At 33.7% G+C, this 18,256-nt stretch overlaps 4 protein-coding genes across 6 annotated transcripts; 2 read left to right on the top strand and 2 right to left on the bottom strand.

The window, feature by feature from the left end:
• Positions 1-607: 607 nt before the first annotated feature.
• Positions 608-3,943, top strand: LOC105642954 (syntaxin-71). Of its 2 annotated transcripts, XM_012227953.4 has the most exons (9): positions 608-884; positions 1,024-1,149; positions 1,280-1,445; positions 1,571-1,656; positions 1,797-1,865; positions 1,956-2,000; positions 2,422-2,484; positions 2,615-2,691; positions 3,694-3,943. In XM_012227953.4, exons 1-9 carry the CDS (start codon positions 729-731, stop codon positions 3,704-3,706), a joined length of 801 nt encoding a protein of 266 aa, XP_012083343.1. In that variant the 5' UTR covers positions 608-728; the 3' UTR covers positions 3,707-3,943. The 2 variants fall into 2 exon arrangements, with proteins under 2 accessions (XP_012083343.1, XP_089577141.1); XM_089721015.1 differs by lacking the exon at positions 3,694-3,943 and having other exon boundaries at positions 2,615-2,695.
• Positions 3,944-5,235: 1,292 nt separating this feature from the next.
• EDA8 (Putative membrane lipoprotein) lies at positions 5,236-7,130 on the bottom strand. Of its 2 annotated transcripts, none has more exons than XM_012227951.4 (3): positions 6,767-7,130; positions 6,411-6,475; positions 5,236-6,238 (listed from the first exon to the last, which is right to left on the bottom strand). In XM_012227951.4, the coding sequence occupies exons 1-3, from the start codon at positions 6,917-6,919 to the stop codon at positions 5,527-5,529; spliced, it is 930 nt and encodes a 309-aa protein (XP_012083341.1). In that variant the 5' UTR covers positions 6,920-7,130; the 3' UTR covers positions 5,236-5,526. The 2 variants fall into 2 exon arrangements, with proteins under 2 accessions (XP_012083341.1, XP_012083342.1); XM_012227952.4 differs by having other exon boundaries at positions 5,236-6,235.
• A 5,345-nt stretch (positions 7,131-12,475) lies between these two features.
• LOC105643350 (uncharacterized) lies at positions 12,476-15,416 on the top strand. The gene is made up of 8 exons (XM_012228448.4): positions 12,476-12,770; positions 13,442-13,463; positions 13,900-13,956; positions 14,039-14,120; positions 14,228-14,323; positions 14,413-14,537; positions 14,626-14,644; positions 14,921-15,416. Exons 1-8 carry the CDS (start codon positions 12,671-12,673, stop codon positions 15,218-15,220), a joined length of 801 nt encoding a protein of 266 aa, XP_012083838.1. The 5' UTR covers positions 12,476-12,670; the 3' UTR covers positions 15,221-15,416.
• A 1,597-nt stretch (positions 15,417-17,013) lies between these two features.
• RHF (E3 ubiquitin-protein ligase RHA1B) lies at positions 17,014-17,739 on the bottom strand. Its single transcript, NM_001308797.1, is given in 1 exon segment — positions 17,014-17,739. A coding segment is annotated over 1 exon segment (516 nt). The 5' UTR covers positions 17,700-17,739; the 3' UTR covers positions 17,014-17,183.
• Positions 17,740-18,256: the final 517 nt, after the last annotated feature.

Here is an 18,256-nt window from a genome sequence, read left to right as displayed (position 1 = left end):
TAAGTCAATTAATTGGATTGAAAAACCACGTTTTGTTCTCTACCCTCTCCATTACATATTATATTTTCGTCTGATTTTATTTATTTATTACTTTTTTAAATGTCCTAAAATATTTAGAAAATTTTTAAATTTATGTAATTAAATAAATTAGTTATAATAATTTTTGTAATTAATGATTAAATGAATAAATTTTATTAATATATTAATGAATTAAAAGTAAAGAAAAATAAAATAATTTTTATTAACTAAATTCTTAATATATATATTTTATTAAATTACATAAATAAGATGAACGGATAAAATATATATTTTTTAAAGAATATAAAAAATAATTATTTACTTTAATTTTTAACTAACGATCAACTTTTAACTTAATAAAAATATTTTTTCTTCAGAAGGAACAAATAATGGTATTCCCCAAAAGCACCTGATGGGGATGATGTTTTAGAAGCGACAAACACTAAATGACGAGAAATGAAGAATGTTTGTCCGCTTTCTAGCCGCACGATTTGTAGAACAAATCTTTTACTACACACGCGGCAACAATCGAACCATCAATGCAAAAAGTACAGTTATAGACAGAACCACCGTATAGCTCTCTCATTCAATTCTCCTTCAAAAAAGCTCGCGGTCTCCTCTCGGTGTAGCCGTCCCGGACTTCTGTCTTTCTCTCTGTCTCAACTGTTTCTTCAAAAAACTCACTCCACAAGAAAAAACTGACGGAGACAATGACCGTTTCTGATTTGATAACCAGAGCCGAACTGATTTACAAGAAATACGAAAAGTACGACGTCGATAAGCAAAAGGACATTAACGTAGCAGGCGATGATGCTTTCGCGCGCCTCTACGGCGTCGTCGAGGCTGACCTTGAAGCTGCTTTTCAAGTAAATCACTTAAGTTTGTGCGCTGCTTGGTCCTTTTGATATTTGAAGGGAAAAAGGAAACTTTCTTTTTCTTGTTTTTTTTTTTTTTTTTTTGTTTTTTTTTTTAACTCTGATTGATAACCGGGAAAAAAATTTGTAGAAATCGGAGTTGGCAGCAATGGAGAAGAATAGGGCTACAGCTATTGCTATTAATGCAGAGATACGAAGAACGAAGGCTCGAATGCTTGAGGAACTCCCGAAATTGCAGAGACTGGCTCTTAAAAAGGTCAAAGGCTTATCTAATTTATTTTATTTATTAAGAAAAAATTTTATTAAATAGAAAAAAGAAGCTAATTTTTTGTGCTGAAATTTACTCTATTTGATTGGTGACGATTAAAATTAACGAGTGTGTGTAGGTAAAAGGGCTCTCACATGAAGAGCTTGAAGCTCGTAGTGATTTGGTTTCTACATTAAAAGACAGGATTGAAGCAATACCAGATGGAAGTGCAGGCACAGTTAAAGAAACTGGTGATCGGGCACCTTCAACTTCACATACGGGAATCAAATTTCACTCTACTTATGGTACTTTATCATTTTTCCTCAAATTGATTCTTGATTTTAATTTTTCAGTTGTTCTTACTCGTTATTATAGTTTTTCTGGACAAGAATAAAACATATCTACGTGAATTCTTTTTTATTTTCATTAGATGGTAGATTTGATAATGAATATTTCCAGCAAACTGAAGAGTCAGATCGATTTAGGCAGGAATATGAAATGCGTAGAATGAAACAGGCAAGTATTTTGTGCTTTTGTTTGTTTTCAAAGTGGCATTCAAGTATGTTCTGCTGCATGTCAACAAAGTAGTTAGTCTAGCTTTCTAGGTGACGTTAATTGAAAAGGAATACATATAAGATATATCTGACTTCATGCAGGATCAAGGTTTAGATGTCATAGCAGAAGGATTAGACACTCTGAAAGACATGGCGCATGACATGAATGAGGTTTGAGGCTGTAGCTTGACACACAGACTTGTAATAAATGTTAGATATCTTGCTTCTTGTTTATTAACATTTTACAAATTTGACCTGTAGGAATTGGACAGACAATTGCCTCAGATGGATGAAATAGATGACAAGGTAATTCCATTCTTCTTTCTTATTGTTGACCTTTTTACTCTTCACAATATCGTAGAAGTTTAGCATGATTGGGAGTCAGAGATATGTGCATAACTAGCAACATAATTTCCTTCTTGGTTTTATGGTTTCGGTGAGATAACTCGTTCTAGATTCTAGTGGATTTATTAGTTGGTGGTGACAAAAAGAGAGAGAGAGAACAGGGGCCAATTAGAAAAGGATGACCACGGGTAGTGGTGGAGTTGTTACTGTGATTTTGTAACTGAAAATATGATTTTATCAGGAGTTAATAATTTTCACGATTTAGCAATATGTATGCCACTCATTTCAAAATTCCAGTGTTCGTTTATTCATTTTCTTAATGTTCCAAGTTGAAGGGTTCTTCATTTGTCAAATTAAGTGGTGGTGTTCTGACATCTTGCAGGTTGACAGAGCAACCTCAGATATCAAAAATACTAATGTGAGACTTAAGGATACTCTCAACCAGGTAATGTATCATTTCATAATATGAAAATGGGATTTCCTTCAATATTAGCACAGTTTTTCCAACCGGTGGCCTTTACTTCATGTATGTTTCCTTGCTTGTCATTTGTTTGTGTTGTGATTCTTCTTTTCAGCTGAGGTCCAGTCGTAACTTTTGCATCGACATCATCCTTCTGTGTATAATTTTAGGCATTGCCGCTTATTTATACAAGTAAGTTTTTTCAGTGCAGAAGTATGTAGAACCTCTTCTTTTTATTGTCTGTGGAATTTGTTTTTGAATATTGAGGAGTACTTGCTTTGATCGAGTAGAAAACTAACGGTAGCAAGCAGTCAGTGCTGAATATAATGGAAATTACAGTCAATGCTTATTATTGAAAACAAGTTTTACTAATAAGAGGCCTTTTGCAAGCCAAAACTTTCAATTAAGCAAAAACATATAATTCTTGTATATATTAAAATTGAATGGTATATATTACAATGAAAGAATCGTTGTCCCAAATTTTCATTTCTTTCCTTTACAAATTTCTGTCATTGATAGAAAAAAACTCTTACCAAATGAAAAAAATTCATTTAACAAAATATGTAAAATAATTATTGTTAATACGTGAATTATATTTGGAATTATTCAATGCTAAATTAAAAGCCTTTCCAAAATATTTTATATAATAATGGACCATTATATGCGACCCATATATTAAGTTCTTTTGGTATTTTATATATAAAGGAGAGGGTCAAACTTTATTTATCAAGGGGGAAAATTTTAATTTTCTTAAAATAAAATAGTACTATCTTGTAATTTTTGTTTACACAAAGTGGGGGCAATTGCCTACCTTCTTCTGAAGTTAGCCTTGCCCCTTTCTTTTACATTGATCAATACAGTGCAAGAAATTCCTCACTGTTGGAATGTCTGATTCAAATATGTTGTCAGAGAAAACTTGTTTACAACAGCCGCAAATGTTTCGATTCCGCATGTATTGACATAATGTGTTTGCTTTATGTTGTTCTCTTGTTATAATTTTCTGCTCTCTGTTGTTTATCCAGAGGGTGTATTTCTCTCAATCTACCTTTCTCTCTGTGAGTTGTATTAAATATTTTGAAGGGGAAATCATCCTTTAATAAAAGTCTTGAGCCCAAATTAGTTGGCTACTATGTGAAATTAACTTAATGAACTTTGCTAATTATATGTTTTAAGAACTTTGATCCTCTCTTGCAGTGTGTTGAAGTGAAGTGTAACGCTTACAGCAGCTACTTCCACAACTCCTAATTTACTGGTACTGGTAGGGACACGCTTCCACCGCAGAATTTTATTCTCACAAATTTATTTGCTTCCAGTAAAATTATACTCTTTAGATCTGTAATGTTTTAAATCTTGTATTTTAGTGAGTACTAACATAAACAAATATACTTCACGCTTTGATGCTCAAATAAAAAAAAAAAAAAAAAACAAACGAAGTATACTATGACACGTGGCTTTACGGCATGGAGTTATCCGTTAGAATCAAAAAGGGACAAGTGTCATATGATTTGATATGCACGCGCATGGTATGAGAGTGCAAAGGGCAGGTTTAATTTCTTATTAATGTTTGGGTTCGGTTAATGGGAAATGAAAAGGGTACAAATCCTATTCTATTGTCGAAATTGGCACGTTTTAGACTTCGTAGTGGATTCCTTTGTCTCCCTAACATCCCAAAACTTCAGCTTCTCAGCTTCTTCTTCTTCTATTTGAGAACTCATGAATCCTGTACTCCACAGTATAATTTTGCTTGTCACTTTCCATGTACTTCGTCTTCGTCTTCTACTAGGTACTGTTATGTATTTCTATTAGAAATCACATAAATTTTAACTTATTACTATAATAATTGATTTTACATATAAGAACTTTAACAAAAAGGAGGGATAAAAGAAAACAGAAGTGAATCGTGGAAGGGTAAACTTTCTTTTTTTTTTTATTTTCTCCACCACTAAAAGAAAATTTCTATAAATAAAGGTTCAGTTTTGATTATATTATATTAATGCTCGCAAATGTATAAATTAACAATTAAAAACTTGCCCAAATGAATAATATATAAATGTACATATATAAATGAGAATTGATCATAAAAATTCTTGAGAAGCATCAAATATGAAGTCTTGTATTGAATTTACCCATCTGAACTATATAGGGTTAACAATATACTGTTTTTTCTCAAGTGGCAAAGAGACCAAAACAAATATTTTTAAAATTGACGTGATATGTGGTAAAATAAGGAAATATCATCTTATGGTAATTTTCAAATTAAACTTTATTCAATTAGATTAGTGGCTTTCCTATTTTCTAATGAATTACGCTTTGAAATTAAGGTGACTCACTGAAGTTGTACATGTGTAGTGCCTAACCAATAATAATAATAATAATAATAAACAACGATTGCTGATGCCGCAACAACAGCTTACCAAATACAAACTTAGGATGATTATTATTATTATCTACTTATTAACAGAAAAATGGAGCCCACCAATTTTGGATTTTATTACTTGAATCAAAATTACCGTAAATAGCATCCTCATGCTTATACATATCTGTCGACCAAAATTACGTTTAACTGCTTCCTTTGTCTACTTAAAAACACGAATGAAAATATTAATCCCACTTAAATATCAGATTTTAATAGCTTAGCTTGCGTTAATTAATCAACTATCTTATAGTGCGCCACGTCACAGCAAAAATGACGGACCTAAAGGATCTACGCAACCAAGCCCGTTTCAGGAGGGAAAATGTAAAATATACTAACTACATAAAGGAAAACTTAAATTACGAAACTACCCATCCTTTAGGGGCAACAGTTGACTAAGGTGCAAAGTCTGCAGTCTGCTTCGTTCACACCCTAAACTTACTCCTACTGTCATGTTACAGAGAAAGTCTAACATTACCCATGATACCACAGAACAAACTATGCACCAAAATTATAACAAACAAACACCCTAACCCTAAAACAACAATAAAAATAAAAATAAAAATAATTAACTAGCATTTTCGTTTCCCTTCCCTTCTGCCCCAAACCCTCTTTTACATAAGCGATTTCAAAGATCTTGCTTTTACAGGTTTCCGCATCCGTTTCTTGGCCCCGCTGTCGCCATTTTCGCTATCCTCTTCATCGTCATCGTCTTCATCCACAAAATCGAACTCTTCGTGATGTTCAATTGACGAACAAGTAGTAGGAGACGGCGTCGTATTTCGAGGACCAATGTCCATGCCATTAATCTCACTTTCTTTACTTTCGTTCTTGTTACCTTCTCCGAATTTATCTCCTCCTCTTCTCTTTCCCCACAACGGCCCAAACCCAGAATAATAATAGAATTCATACGGATTCGATGTCGACGATGACCCTTTCTTTGCTGCCTTTCCCCGGCCGCGACGACCTCCAGCGAGATTAACTTTTTCTTGTTTCTTAGTAGATGGACTGGTAGGGAGACTAATACAAGAATTTGAAACATTATTATAGGATTTGAGCAAGATAAAGTGATGGTCGCATATCGAGTGACCTTCTTTAGTTTCATTTTTGCAATGCCAGCCTTTGCCATCGGTTTTATTGCAGCAATGTAGTTTTCCGCCTTTCTTCAACTTGAATTCGCTACCTATCTTCATTTCTTGGTAATCGTCAAATACTCGCTTCTTCTCTGCTATCCTTTCCATTTCATAATTATCGTCGATAATCATATTATCGACCGTCATCGCTGCCTTGTCTTCTGCGTCCTCCATTAACGAAGCGACGCTGCTGCTATTACCATAATATAGGGTATTCAACAACCACAAACACTAACTAACCATCTATGCTTACTACACATCGCAAATTTTGAACCAATTAATTGACAAATATTCAAATATTAAAAAAACCCTAATGGCGGATAAGAGAGAAACGCCATGATAAATTGACATAGAGATTAAATTACCTCTCAACGGCACCAATAGAATTACCTAAGCTCCCATTTCCATTAAAGCTATCTTCTTCTTCGAACTAGTATAAAGAATGAAAAGCCAGAGAGTAAGAACCGAAAACAAAGTGAATAGAAAGAAATGACGAAGACCCATTAACCTAATCGACCATTTAGAGTTAAATACACGACAAAACCGAGAAAATTTAGGGTTTTATGAAACCCTAAGGTTGAACATCCGAAAAACCCTAGAAGGAAGATGAGAAAATGCAGATACCAGAGGAGAAATAGAGAGAATAGTGAAGAGGGTTTTGATAGATCTGTCAGAAATAAAACAAACAATAGATAGAAACATAGAGAGAAAAATAACTAACCTGGTGAAGCGAAGATGGGTAAGTCTCTTGAGAGAAAGGAATCACATCCCATGGTGATTGGTTTAGCTGGCACACGTGTGTTTGTAGGGACTCAGGGCCGGAAGCGTGCGAAGAAATGAGCGAGGAGAGGTTTGCGTTCTTGCGAATCCTCATATTTTGAAAAAATAAAATAGAAATAGAAAAAGGAGAAAGATGTTTATATAGATAGATCCAAGTAAGGCAATCTTTGTTTTTTTTGCTCTGGTGAAAAACCCTCTCTCTAACGAAGAAGAAGAAGAAGAAGAAGAAGAAGAAAGAGAGGGGCTCCCTTTGTATTGTTTTGCAGATCTCACACAACTCGATAATCAGGGTTTCTTAACTTTCTGTTGCTTTCTCGGCCCTTCATATGTTTCGATTTATTTTTTTAGTTTACTATTTTACCCTTTGGTTTTTCTGTCATTTACGGGTTTTGGTTTTGAGAGAAAGAAAGCTGCCGCTATTACACGTCATGATAGTTGTCCAAAGCCATTATAAAATCATTTTAGCATGCTAAATTATCAGATGCGGCCACTCCTTGCTAACTTACACTTAATTACCATTAATAGGACCAGTTTTCCCTTCACGAGATCTAAATGTCAAATGGCCCGATCTTTTGTGACACGTCTTCTGCTTCCGTGTCTAATTCTCATTTGTGCTACGATAGTTCTATTGTAATGGTATAAAAAGAGCCGTATGTGATCATCATTCCAGTCGAGGTTAGGCTTCGATTTTTTTTAAATGATTAAATTCACGAAACCTAACATCTTTTTCTCCTAGAACAAAGGGAAGGGGGATAGAGCGTGAAATCCACACGCGGACGCCCACGCTCGGGATAGAGAAAGTGGCAAACACGTGTGGCCCACTTAACAAATGGATTTGATGACTGTACCTTGCGGGTCCCAATTGCCTTCGGCTGTGAGATGAACGGCTATGATTCAGAGTGTAGATGATGGAGACTTCAAGGCGTGAAAACACAGAATCCGATACCATACCAGACCAGAGAGATGTTTTTATTTTTTTTATTTATTTATTTAATATTTTGTTTGGAAATTGGATGGATGCAGGGAGACGTGTCAAAATTTGAGGCTAGGTTTTAAGCCATGTAGACTTAACGCCTACAAATAAAAATCTACATTCCTTCTAAAAAATAATTTATCTAGGATTTTTCAATATTTACAGAGTTCAGGAAAATTAGTCATTTCTAATTATGAAATCATCCCTAATTATATTAATTTGGCTTAGGATGTTTTTTTTATTTTGAAACTGGGTCAGGGATGTTATATATTTCTAAAGTTATCCTGTTTGTAAATTTCAAAATTTTATTAAAATGTCATTATCCGAAGAGGGAATTAAGAATAAGGCACATGACTTGCATTCAAAACAAGAAAGATGTGTAGGTCACTAGATAACTTTGATTTTTTTTTTTTTTTTTAAATCATTTGGTGTCTGAAGTTCATTGACCCAAATAATACAGATTCATTCCGAACAGATTCATAAATAGTGGAAAGCATTCCCTCCGAATTTTTAAAAAACTCCGTGTCCAAAACTCAAATCTAAAGTATCTGAAAAAAGAAATTTCTTTCATCCTATTTCACTTTTGAAAGTGGAGGTGAATAACTTGATACTTTGGTACACAGATCGGCTATAAGCAACAAAACTGGAGGTGTAGTGGGCATATAAGATAAAAGGGAAGCAGCGATGTTGATCTTTCTATATGGCCATGGTGGAAAAGTACCACACTTGATCTTTCTTTATTGCAACAAGATGGAAAGTACCAAATTATAATTAACATTGGAAGCTTTGTACTTGTTATTCTTCGGTCATAACAAAAATAAACACTATCCTATAAATTATACAAATACAATTAGAGATGCCATTTTCTTGCTAAATAAGAATAAAATTGAAATTACACAAATATAATTACAGATCAGCCATAGATTGAGCTAATAATAATACAATTTGGTTAATTTCAACATTAAATAAGCAGAAGTGAAAAGCACAGAGAGGAAAGAACCTGAAACCGTAGGGACCACCCTTTTCATTCTCTATGCATACATGATTCTATCCTTACCCTCAATATTATATATATGGTTCCCATTTCAAGATGAATGAAAAAAGATATATATATATATATATATATATAGATATATATATATAGACAATAAAGAAAGATAGGTTTCCAAGATGATGATATTAAAAGCAACAGAACAATGATCACATTAGCATTGGTGATTTTTTCTTTTTCTTTTTTTTCTTTTTTTCCAAAATTGGGTTATAAAAAGTGTGTAATAAAAATCAGACATATATATATAGAAGCGTATCCAAAGAACCGTACCACATGTAAATTAAAACTTCCTTTATAATTATATAATTATATATATATGTATAGATACACTACCAGTTGTCTGCTGCTACTTATTATTATGTAATCCTCCTCTAGATCAGAATCTTTCCCCCAATCTTCAACTTTCAACAGAAGTTGTAATTTCTTTAAAGGATATGTTTTTTGGACTTGTTGAGTGTTGACATATCAATGCATAGGAGTGGAAAGGTTCTCTCTTTTTGCTTTTTTCTTTTTTTTTTTTTCTCTTTGTTTTTGTCTATATGGAGATGACAGGACATGGTGGTATAATATTAACTGAATTTAAGCTTTCAAGAAATGATATTATGGAGGGAAATTAGATATAATTAATTATTATTATGGAATTAATTACCTTCTCGGATATTTATATCTGTCATGTAAAACCAGAAATTGAATTGACCTGCAGATCTAATAATATACTCGTTACGAATATATATTTGAAGTTCTGTCATCTAGGTTAATCTATGATCAAGGCTTTTTCTGCAAAAATGAAAGGTATCTGCAGTCTGCAGAAGAAGTAACAATAGTACAGAGTCATCACGCAAAGAATTGTGGAGTATACATCGTCTATGATATTGTTGATAATGCAAAATGTGTTTATTGTAAGAATTACGAGAGGACTTAATCCATAACCCTAAACAAGAATAAAGAATATTGAGAAAACCTGCAGATTTAAACCTAAAAGAACCTTTATAGTAAATTCCAGGTCGAATTTCAAGAACCAGGTGATTGTCGTTATATATTGGTTTCCAGTTAATTTGCCTTCCTGAGTCTATCTATAGAGAAATTACTAGTCAAGCTTCCGTCTTAATTGCGGGATAAAGAGATACGGTTTTCTTTGTCCTCTACCATCTACATGTGCATGCAGTTCTCAATTAAGAGCCAGCTCTGGCCTAAGCTCGAGCAAAACAGATGGGAAGAAATTGAGGTTTATACTGAATAATCCAGTTATTAATTAATGATAATAATAGAAAATAATTGAAGTAGTGAAATAATTGCAGTTCTGTATTTGATTAATTATTTATTCACTTACTATAAGCTTTTGACAGCCAATAGCCTGTCTGAAACATGGGTATCACCAAATAAACACACCGCCAGAATGATAAAATGATAGAAAGGCGACTTTAGTTTTCATAAAAAGAAAAAGCAAGAGATTGAAAAGACAGACCACAAAATGGTTAAAACCCTAAACCTAAAAAGCCAAACACAAAAGCAGAATATAATTAATTCATGAGAGTAACAAAGAATTACTATTGTTTTTCTTTTATCAAACATAATTTTATATATACATATCTAGGCCAAAAAAAACATAATAATGGTCTGGTGTGTAAAAAATAAAAAGAAAAAAGAAAAGAAAAATGAAGAAGAAGAAGAAGAAGAAGAACATGAAACGGAAGACCAGACCTTATCCAATAATGGGAAGCAATTTTGATAATGTGATGGGATGTGAGGACACAGGTCAGGAGGGTCTTTCTCTTTCCAGTATTATGGTCTCTCCTATGCCTTTCAATGGGTTGGGCCTAAACTTTTTTGAACAAAGACGGGCCCAAATCAGTTCTAACGCGGTTTTTGGCGTTTTGTTCATGATGGTTGCAACTTGTACCGCAACTGTACCTGGAGACTGGAAGAGTAGTTGCAGAACTGACAAGGACCAGTGTTTTTTACTGAATGTGGAGGATCTTTTCTTTTTCTATATCTAGGTTTTGTAGTATTAGGCTCCTAGCTACGGGGTAGGGAGACTGTTTACTTGGAAATTAATACGTGACTTTCCGCTTTTGCCTTTTATTTTAGTGATTTCAGGGGAATGAAGGAATTATTACTTTATTTATTTCTTTTTATTATTAATAATAATAATAATAGTAATAATATTCTGCTACCACAGGCTTTCCATCCACTTGCATTTTTTTTTTAAAAAAAAAAAAATCATTTTTGCTTTTGGTTTGAGTATAATAATATTGTTTAATTTTAGCCTTTACCTGAATTCGTAACTCGTTGCAGGTAATAAATAATTTAGGCGGAATCTAATGGTAAAATTTATTATGTTTTAACTGATTAATTATGTTTTGAGTACTGAAAAAAGGATTTGAATCCGAATATCTTATTAAGCTGTATATATATTTATTATTAGATTAAACTTAGATATGTAAAAGCTAATCGATGTCATTTCAAATATGATATTAATAATTGGTATAAATAATAACTTTTGCCAGTTATAATTGGGATTCATTTTCTATTTTTTATATAAATATATAAGTTTGAAACATTTCTGAATGAACTATAATGTTTTGCTACTTTTATCAATTTGATTAGTATATACATCATATAGGCGGTTGTGAGATTTCTTTCTAGTTTCTACATATTTATTATTTTATCTATACCTAGCATTAGCAAAGCGCTACGTGAATGACAGTTTAGGACCGCAATCTCTATTTTAGCAATTTAGTCCACATACAGCTGATGAGTTTCAACATCACTAGCTGTCAGTTTTGGAAAAATTTTTAAAATATAAAAAAATATGACAGGGAAACTTAATTGGTATAAAATTATTGTGTTTTTATTATAATAAATTAATTAACGATAAAGATTTATCTATATTCAGTCTGTACACTTTAAATCAATAAAAAATATTTTTTTACTCAAACGGCGTTCACAATGATTCACTAAAAAAAGTATGGTTAGAAAAGATATCTATTTTTAAAATGTTATATTTTTTTTTTTATTGACTCATTGTATTAGTAGCGTGATATAGTGTATATCCTGAAATTAAACTTCCCTAACAATGTTGAAGTCATTAATTAAAATAAATAGAATTTCAAAAAATTGATATAAATAGAATATCTAATAAAAAAAAGAAAATACTACCATAATTAAAGTAGAAACTAACCTTAGGAAGTTTCAATTTGATTTTTCTAATTGAATATTAATATATTTCTAGAAGCTCCAAAAAGAAAGCTTATTACATTTACATTTACATTTCTATGTACATTATTCATTAATGACGATTATCGTGGCTTTAGGAAGGATAATTACATGGGGAATTTTAATAGTATTAAATTAAACTTATGGATTGTGACTCATTTGGTAATTTAGGCTGAGCATATAGGAAGAGCTCTCGAGTTCGATCTCCGCTAAACGCATATGAAGAAAGAGCAATGAGTCTTAACTGTGATTAAATTCTGAGCCAAATTATACTGTCTCTAATAACGAGAGTTGTGATTTAGACAATAGAAATTAAGCACGTGCAAATTGGATTAGCCCGCGTGTATCCCTGGCAATTCTACGTACACCTTCCAAAATCAACGGCCTTTTCTCATTCTCGTTTCTCTTCCGTTGCGCACATGTGCGATGACAATGGCGCTATATATATAGGTAGAGTCTCCTTTGACGCTTCATATCCGTTTCAAAGCCACGCTATCCAATCTCTATCTCCCCTTACCTAGCTCTCCCGTTCTAGATCTCGGTATTCTCTGTATAATTTCATTCAAAGAAGAAGTAGTTGGAGGTTTTCTCGATTGTAAGCAATAATGGGGCTAGACGATCAGATTGAGAGAATGCAGTTGCGTCAAAGTTATAGGAATGTCTGGCACAGCGATCTCATGGGCACCGTAGTTGAAGATACTCCTTGTATATCTCTTTTTTCTATATATGTTTCTCATTCCATTCAGTCTTATGTCTTTGTTCGTTTGCCGAGAAAATGCATGATATGACTCTATCCATTATTGGCGATGTTGAATTGTGAACCTGTAATGAATTTTTGTTGTTTTCCTTCAATGCTGATATGCGAATGAGATTATGATCTTTCTCCGTTGACAAAAGATGTGAAGGCAATGGCTCTATCGAGTCATGAGTTTTTTGGACAATTTCTTAGCAGTCAATTTTCTTTTATGTAAAATTTTTCCAGGTAAGATAAAATTGATCTGTTTGGTTTCCTGGAAAATTTGCAGCATATTTTTTTTTTCTTTTTTTCTTTTTAGCATAAGTTTGACTCCGAATTTTAATCAGACGTAAATTTTCGTTCAATTAATAAATGCTTTTACCTTTTTCTTGTTTTCTATTGGAACCAAGCCTTTCTGATGCTGTGGTAATAATAATTGAAAAGGCAAAGTCACAATTTAAAGCTCCTCTCAGCTGAGCTTACGATTTTTTCTTTTCTTTTTTATTATGTCTGACATTTTAAATTTCAATGTGTAATTTATTATTGCTCATTTGTCTTCCGGTGGCTGAGCTTTTGCTTTTGATGTTAGCTCTTTTTGGCATCTCTGATTTATTTTCTTTCCTTTTTACATAAAATGCAGATTGCCTGTTCGCGTTTCTTTGGTAAGTTCTCTGAGTTTTTAATATTTTGATTCGACACAGCAATTGATTTTTTTTTTTTTTCTATCCATGTCTTTCTGTCAAAGAACTTTTAGTACTTTTTAGATTTATAATAGCATATTCTTCTGTAATTAATTAGATTCCATATTAATAAGGAATTTGATCCTAATGTTTTTTTTTGCTGTAAGTGTATCTTGCTCATTACTTCCAAATAATTGGGCTTGAAGCCTTGGAAGTATAGTAGAAAAGTTTAGGTAATTGATAAGAAAATGTGCATACTGATCTCAGTTTCAGTATAACTTATTGGTATGATATAATTACGGGTGAGGAATTAGGTGATTGCTTTTTTTGGTTTTGCTATGTTTGAAGCTATGAACCCAATGAAATAGATGATTTATTTGTCTCATATGAAAATCTTACTCTTTTGGTTATGTGATAGTGGACCATGTTCTTCATATATGCTGCGCAGACGAGCTCTTTATAATGATATGTCGAGGTAAATTATTGTTTTTTTCTCTTTATATGTGAAATCTGCAACACATCCATATTGAATGCTAATACATTTACACGGCAAATAGGTATATATGCTGTGCTGGCTATGTTCCATGCAGTGGCAAGTGTGGAGAAAGAAACTGCCCTGAATTTTGTCTTTGCACCGAGGTCTCACATTGATCTTTTCTTTCTAGCTTCAAGTAACTTGAACAATAAAGCAGGGTTATGGTTACATATTCCCAAAGTTTTTAAATATCCTGTTCAATTTTCTTCAGGTCTTCTGTTGCTTCGCGAATTCAGTTGCCTCAACACGCTTCCTCTTGCAAGATGAGTTCAATTTACAAACCACACAATGCGACAATTGCATCATTGTACTTTCGCTCTGTAGCTTTCTCTTTCCCCCATGGTTCCATTTTTAATTGTACGCCAACTTTAACACATTAATTGCTTTCTTTTCTAGGGATTCATGCTCTGCCTGCAGCAATTGGCATGTATATGTTCCTTGATTGCTTGCATAACTGGAAGTGATGAAATTGGAGACCTAGCTGATATGTTGACCTGTTTGTCTGACTTGGTTTTTTGCTCGTAAGACTGTTAATGCACCTCTTTCTTTGGTGGATGAAGATATTCTTCAAATCTTAAATTAATTCTTCGCTTTGTTCTGTTTTAACAGGGTTTGCCCATGCATTCAGGTATGGAAAAAATAAAACTTGCTGTAGACTGCAGTTGAAAGCAGTATAATTTCACCCCCTTAGCAAAATGTTTTAGGTCCTGCACTAGGGTTATATTATCCCAGAGTCCCTTGATTGAAAAGCAGTACACAAAAACTTGGTCATGAACAAGCACTCTGGCCTCTGTTTTGCTTTGACTGGATTCCTGATGTGTGAATATAAATTAGTTCAGTTTCTTGACGGTTTACCATCACTTAATTTCATGTTCCTCATAATTTTATGCTGGAATAAATGCAGACCCAGCACAAGCTTGAAATGGACAAAAGAGATGGTAAGCTTGGGCCACTGCCTGTTATGGAGGTGCCTCCAGTGCAGCAAATGTCACGTATTGATCAGCAGATTCCTCCGCCTGTGGGCTATGCACCACAACCGGTATATGGACAGCCTTATGGACAACCTTACGGTCAGCCTCCGCCCCCCTATGCTCAAGGTTATCCTCCTGCTGTTTACCCTCCACCTGCATATCCACCAACCGGTGCATATCCACCACCACCACCACCGCCTGGTGCTTATCCCCCAGCTAGCTACCCCAAGTGATGTGGAAAGGGATATTAGTGATAAGAAAGTAGTATTGGCTCTAAATTTAAGTTTACACTTGGATTAAATATTTACTTACTAAAATTTAAACGTAGGATTTACTTGTTGCCCATTTATAGCTATAACATTTTACTGGTTTAGCAATTGTGTTTATTAAAATTTTCCAGTAATCATATGCTTAGGTTATTTTTACTCATTGCCTATATATAGTTAACGACAGTTTACTGTTTTAGCGATTTTGTTTCAGGTTGTACGGTAATCATATCCGAAAATTGAAATACCTTCTTTTAAAAAAAGTAATTGAAAGTTGAAATAGCTGATCACAAAGATTACCGGCTAAGGTATAAATACTTGCAGTATGCAAATGGAGTCATAATTGAGTTTTTTATGCAATATTTATTTGTTATTATCATCATTATACACATCAAAAGAGGACGAATGGCATAGAAATAGGGTTGAGACTAACTTGATATGGGCTGAGTTTCATATTTTTATCAGAACTAGATTTGCATTTTCGAAGTTCCAAATATATAAACAGTATGGCATGCAGGGATTCAATCTGGGCTTTAATGGATACTGTAGATAGAGCACTAAAATTCTAGGGTCCCTATAGGCTTGTGACGCACAAAAAAGCAGTCAAATGGAGTAATTGAGGTGAGCTCACTCTACTCTTAATATCTGAAAGAGAATTCTACGAGATGAAAAGAAAAGATTCATAGAGTTGGGTTTTATTCTGAATCTCCAAATATTACTACTCACTAATTTTCTTGAGTTAACGGTTAGCCATAGCCATTTCAGAATCATAATACAATTTTTGATTTACGTTAAACGAATCCATTCAATCTGAACCCCAACAAAAAAAAAAAAAAAAAAAAAAAAAAAATTTAAAGCTTCCAGAATTGGTTCTGGGTAGTCAGAAACTGTCTAGTTTTGTTATCCTCATCCGACCCATCTAGTTGATCGTGTGAAGGGCAACCCATGAGACAAACGTGGACTGACTCAGAGTTTATGACAAAACATACTCCATTTCCATGTGCTGTTATTACCTTTACATAACTACAAACAAAAGTCACCACCCACCCATCTCTCCTCAGTTTTGTAACTCAATTTTGATACATTCAGTTATATCAAACGCTACTCCAAAAATTCTTAAAATGGCAATGGAGAATAGAATTTTAATTTTCCGTTTCAGTGTAGTGTTCAGTAGGATAAATAAGTAAGAACGGAAAGGAAATAGAAAGTAATAGTAATTTTTTTTCCTTTTAATTTTAATCTGACTGGAAACGTAATTCATAAAACAATAAAAATCCAGGTTCTAACAATTTCCATAATATATGAAATATCTCTGCCATTATTTTGTAATTTTTCTAGAATACTTAAAATAGCTATTTATATAATATATTTACACCAGCTTATTTATTTATTTTTTTTATTAACAGATAAGATTGAGTAGACAAAACCTGCAGTGCCATGATCAATCATCACATCTTATTTGCTACATATTACAATTCCAATAATTCTCCAGCCATCACTTGGCAGGAACTGTTTCTTTAGGTCACATGTTTAATGTTTTGTGTGTAATAAGACATTTAATTAATTAATTAATTAATATTTTTCCCATACCTTAGTGATTAATTCTTTTTTTAAAAAAAAAAAAAAAACAAAGACTAGCTCAAATATTTTGTCTCTGGAATTTCGACATTATTAAATGAATCACACAGACAGTTCACTATTTTTTTCCCCTAAAAAAGAAATTAATATGAACAATGTTTGATTACGTTGATATTAAAAAGTCCAGAAACGCGTACTCTTTTTCATCTCTTGTTGAAATAAAGATTTCAAAAAATATACATCAAAAAGGGATTTTGTTTTTCCTTTTTTTTTTTTCTTTTTATTTTAGCTAAATTGCCCAAATTCCATTGTATATATACATTTTCATTCAAACATAAGGAAATGGTCCTCCCTACAAAACTGGAACCGAACTGTACTCACTGTAATAGAAATCACTGTCGTCAGAAGCAGCCAATAACCGTTGATTAAACTCTTCTTGCATCTCATCAGGGACGAATGAGGTTCTACAAAGCGGACACGTGTTTCTGTCGTGATCCATCCAACGGTCCAGACAAGCCCGGTGGAAAATGTGCTTGCAGTTCTTTAACCATCTGATCTCATCCTCTCCATCAAACTCATACAGACAAACGGCACAACTCTCCGGCAGGTCACCCTCGCCGGCTCCGGGTACTAAATCTTCAAATTTGATGACGGGCAAAATTTCCCGGATCAGGGTGGCAGAAACGGGCGGGTGGGAGTGGATTCGGGTCGGATTATCTGGCCAAATGTTGTCGGTTTCCAGGAAATCCGAAAGACCCAGATAGTTAAAAAGGCAAAGAATTAGACTTCTGATAAAACCCAGCAAAGAAAGTGTATGAACAAACAGCTTTGGCAAGAAAACTTCTGTATACCCAACTGGAAACCCCATGTAGCTCTGTTAGACTGTTAGTGGGAGAGAAAGAGATATTTGCTGGAGAGCTATAGAGAGAGAAAGGCGGCTTCCAGAGATTTATAGAGAAATTTGCGAGACAGACACGGAGAGAGAAATAGAGAGAGAGGAAGCTTCTGCTTCAGCTGCTTCAGTTAGTGGCCTATGGGTTCCATAATATAATAGGACCGAGTGAAGTGACGAGATAAAATTACCGGCTGTGAGTTTTACTAGAGGTGTAAGCTGGCCAATAGGAGGCGACTAGACAGTGGGTCCCTATAGGCAGAGAGGTAGTGGGCCTGGATTTGATTGGTCGGTGAGAGAGAGTAATGGGAGATTGGGAGGGATAGAGTAATGTGATCTGTCTAACAGTCTAAGGCTGCGTAACGTTTACTCGTAAATAGAAAAATGGCACAGGTAGGAAATTAGGCACGTGCCACGTGCTGTTATTCAGGAAAGAGTAAGGAATGGATCAGTTAAAAAAAAAAAAAAAAAGTAAGTTAAAGGATATGGATTTATCGTAATCACGTACTTACTCTCAGCTCCCACCTGGTTGG

The sequence above is a fragment of the Jatropha curcas genome, chromosome 5 (assembly GCF_041381405.1).
Source record: "Jatropha curcas cultivar XTBG-Jc1 chromosome 5, XTBG_Jcur_1.0, whole genome shotgun sequence".
Classification (NCBI taxonomy): Eukaryota; Viridiplantae; Streptophyta; class Magnoliopsida; order Malpighiales; family Euphorbiaceae; genus Jatropha; species Jatropha curcas.
The sequence above is the reverse complement of the archived record's forward strand: the minus strand, read 5'-3'. Positions and strand labels throughout refer to the sequence as shown.

Bases quoted from the DNA above. Each gene is read 5' to 3' on its own strand.
- LOC105642954 (XM_012227953.4), top strand. From the start codon at position 729: ATGACCGTTTCTGATTTGATAACCAGAGCCGAACTGATTTACAAGAAA. The intron at 885-1,023 runs GTAAATCACTTA...AAAAATTTGTAG, and splicing joins ACCTTGAAGCTGCTTTTCAA to AAATCGGAGTTGGCAGCAAT. The intron at 1,446-1,570 runs GTACTTTATCAT...TATTTTCATTAG, and splicing joins CAAATTTCACTCTACTTATG to ATGGTAGATTTGATAATGAA.
- EDA8 (XM_012227951.4), bottom strand. From the start codon at position 6,919: ATGAGGATTCGCAAGAACGCAAACCTCTCCTCGCTCATTTCTTCGCAC. The intron at 6,476-6,766 runs GTTAGTTATTTT...TCTTTATACTAG, and splicing joins ACCCATCTTCGCTTCACCAG to TTCGAAGAAGAAGATAGCTT. The intron at 6,239-6,410 runs GTAATTTAATCT...TTATGGTAATAG, and splicing joins TCTATTGGTGCCGTTGAGAG to CAGCAGCGTCGCTTCGTTAA.
- LOC105643350 (XM_012228448.4), top strand. From the start codon at position 12,671: ATGGGGCTAGACGATCAGATTGAGAGAATGCAGTTGCGTCAAAGTTAT. The intron at 13,464-13,899 runs GTAAGTTCTCTG...GTTATGTGATAG, and splicing joins TGCCTGTTCGCGTTTCTTTG to TGGACCATGTTCTTCATATA. The intron at 14,324-14,412 runs GTACTTTCGCTC...TTTCTTTTCTAG, and splicing joins AATGCGACAATTGCATCATT to GGATTCATGCTCTGCCTGCA.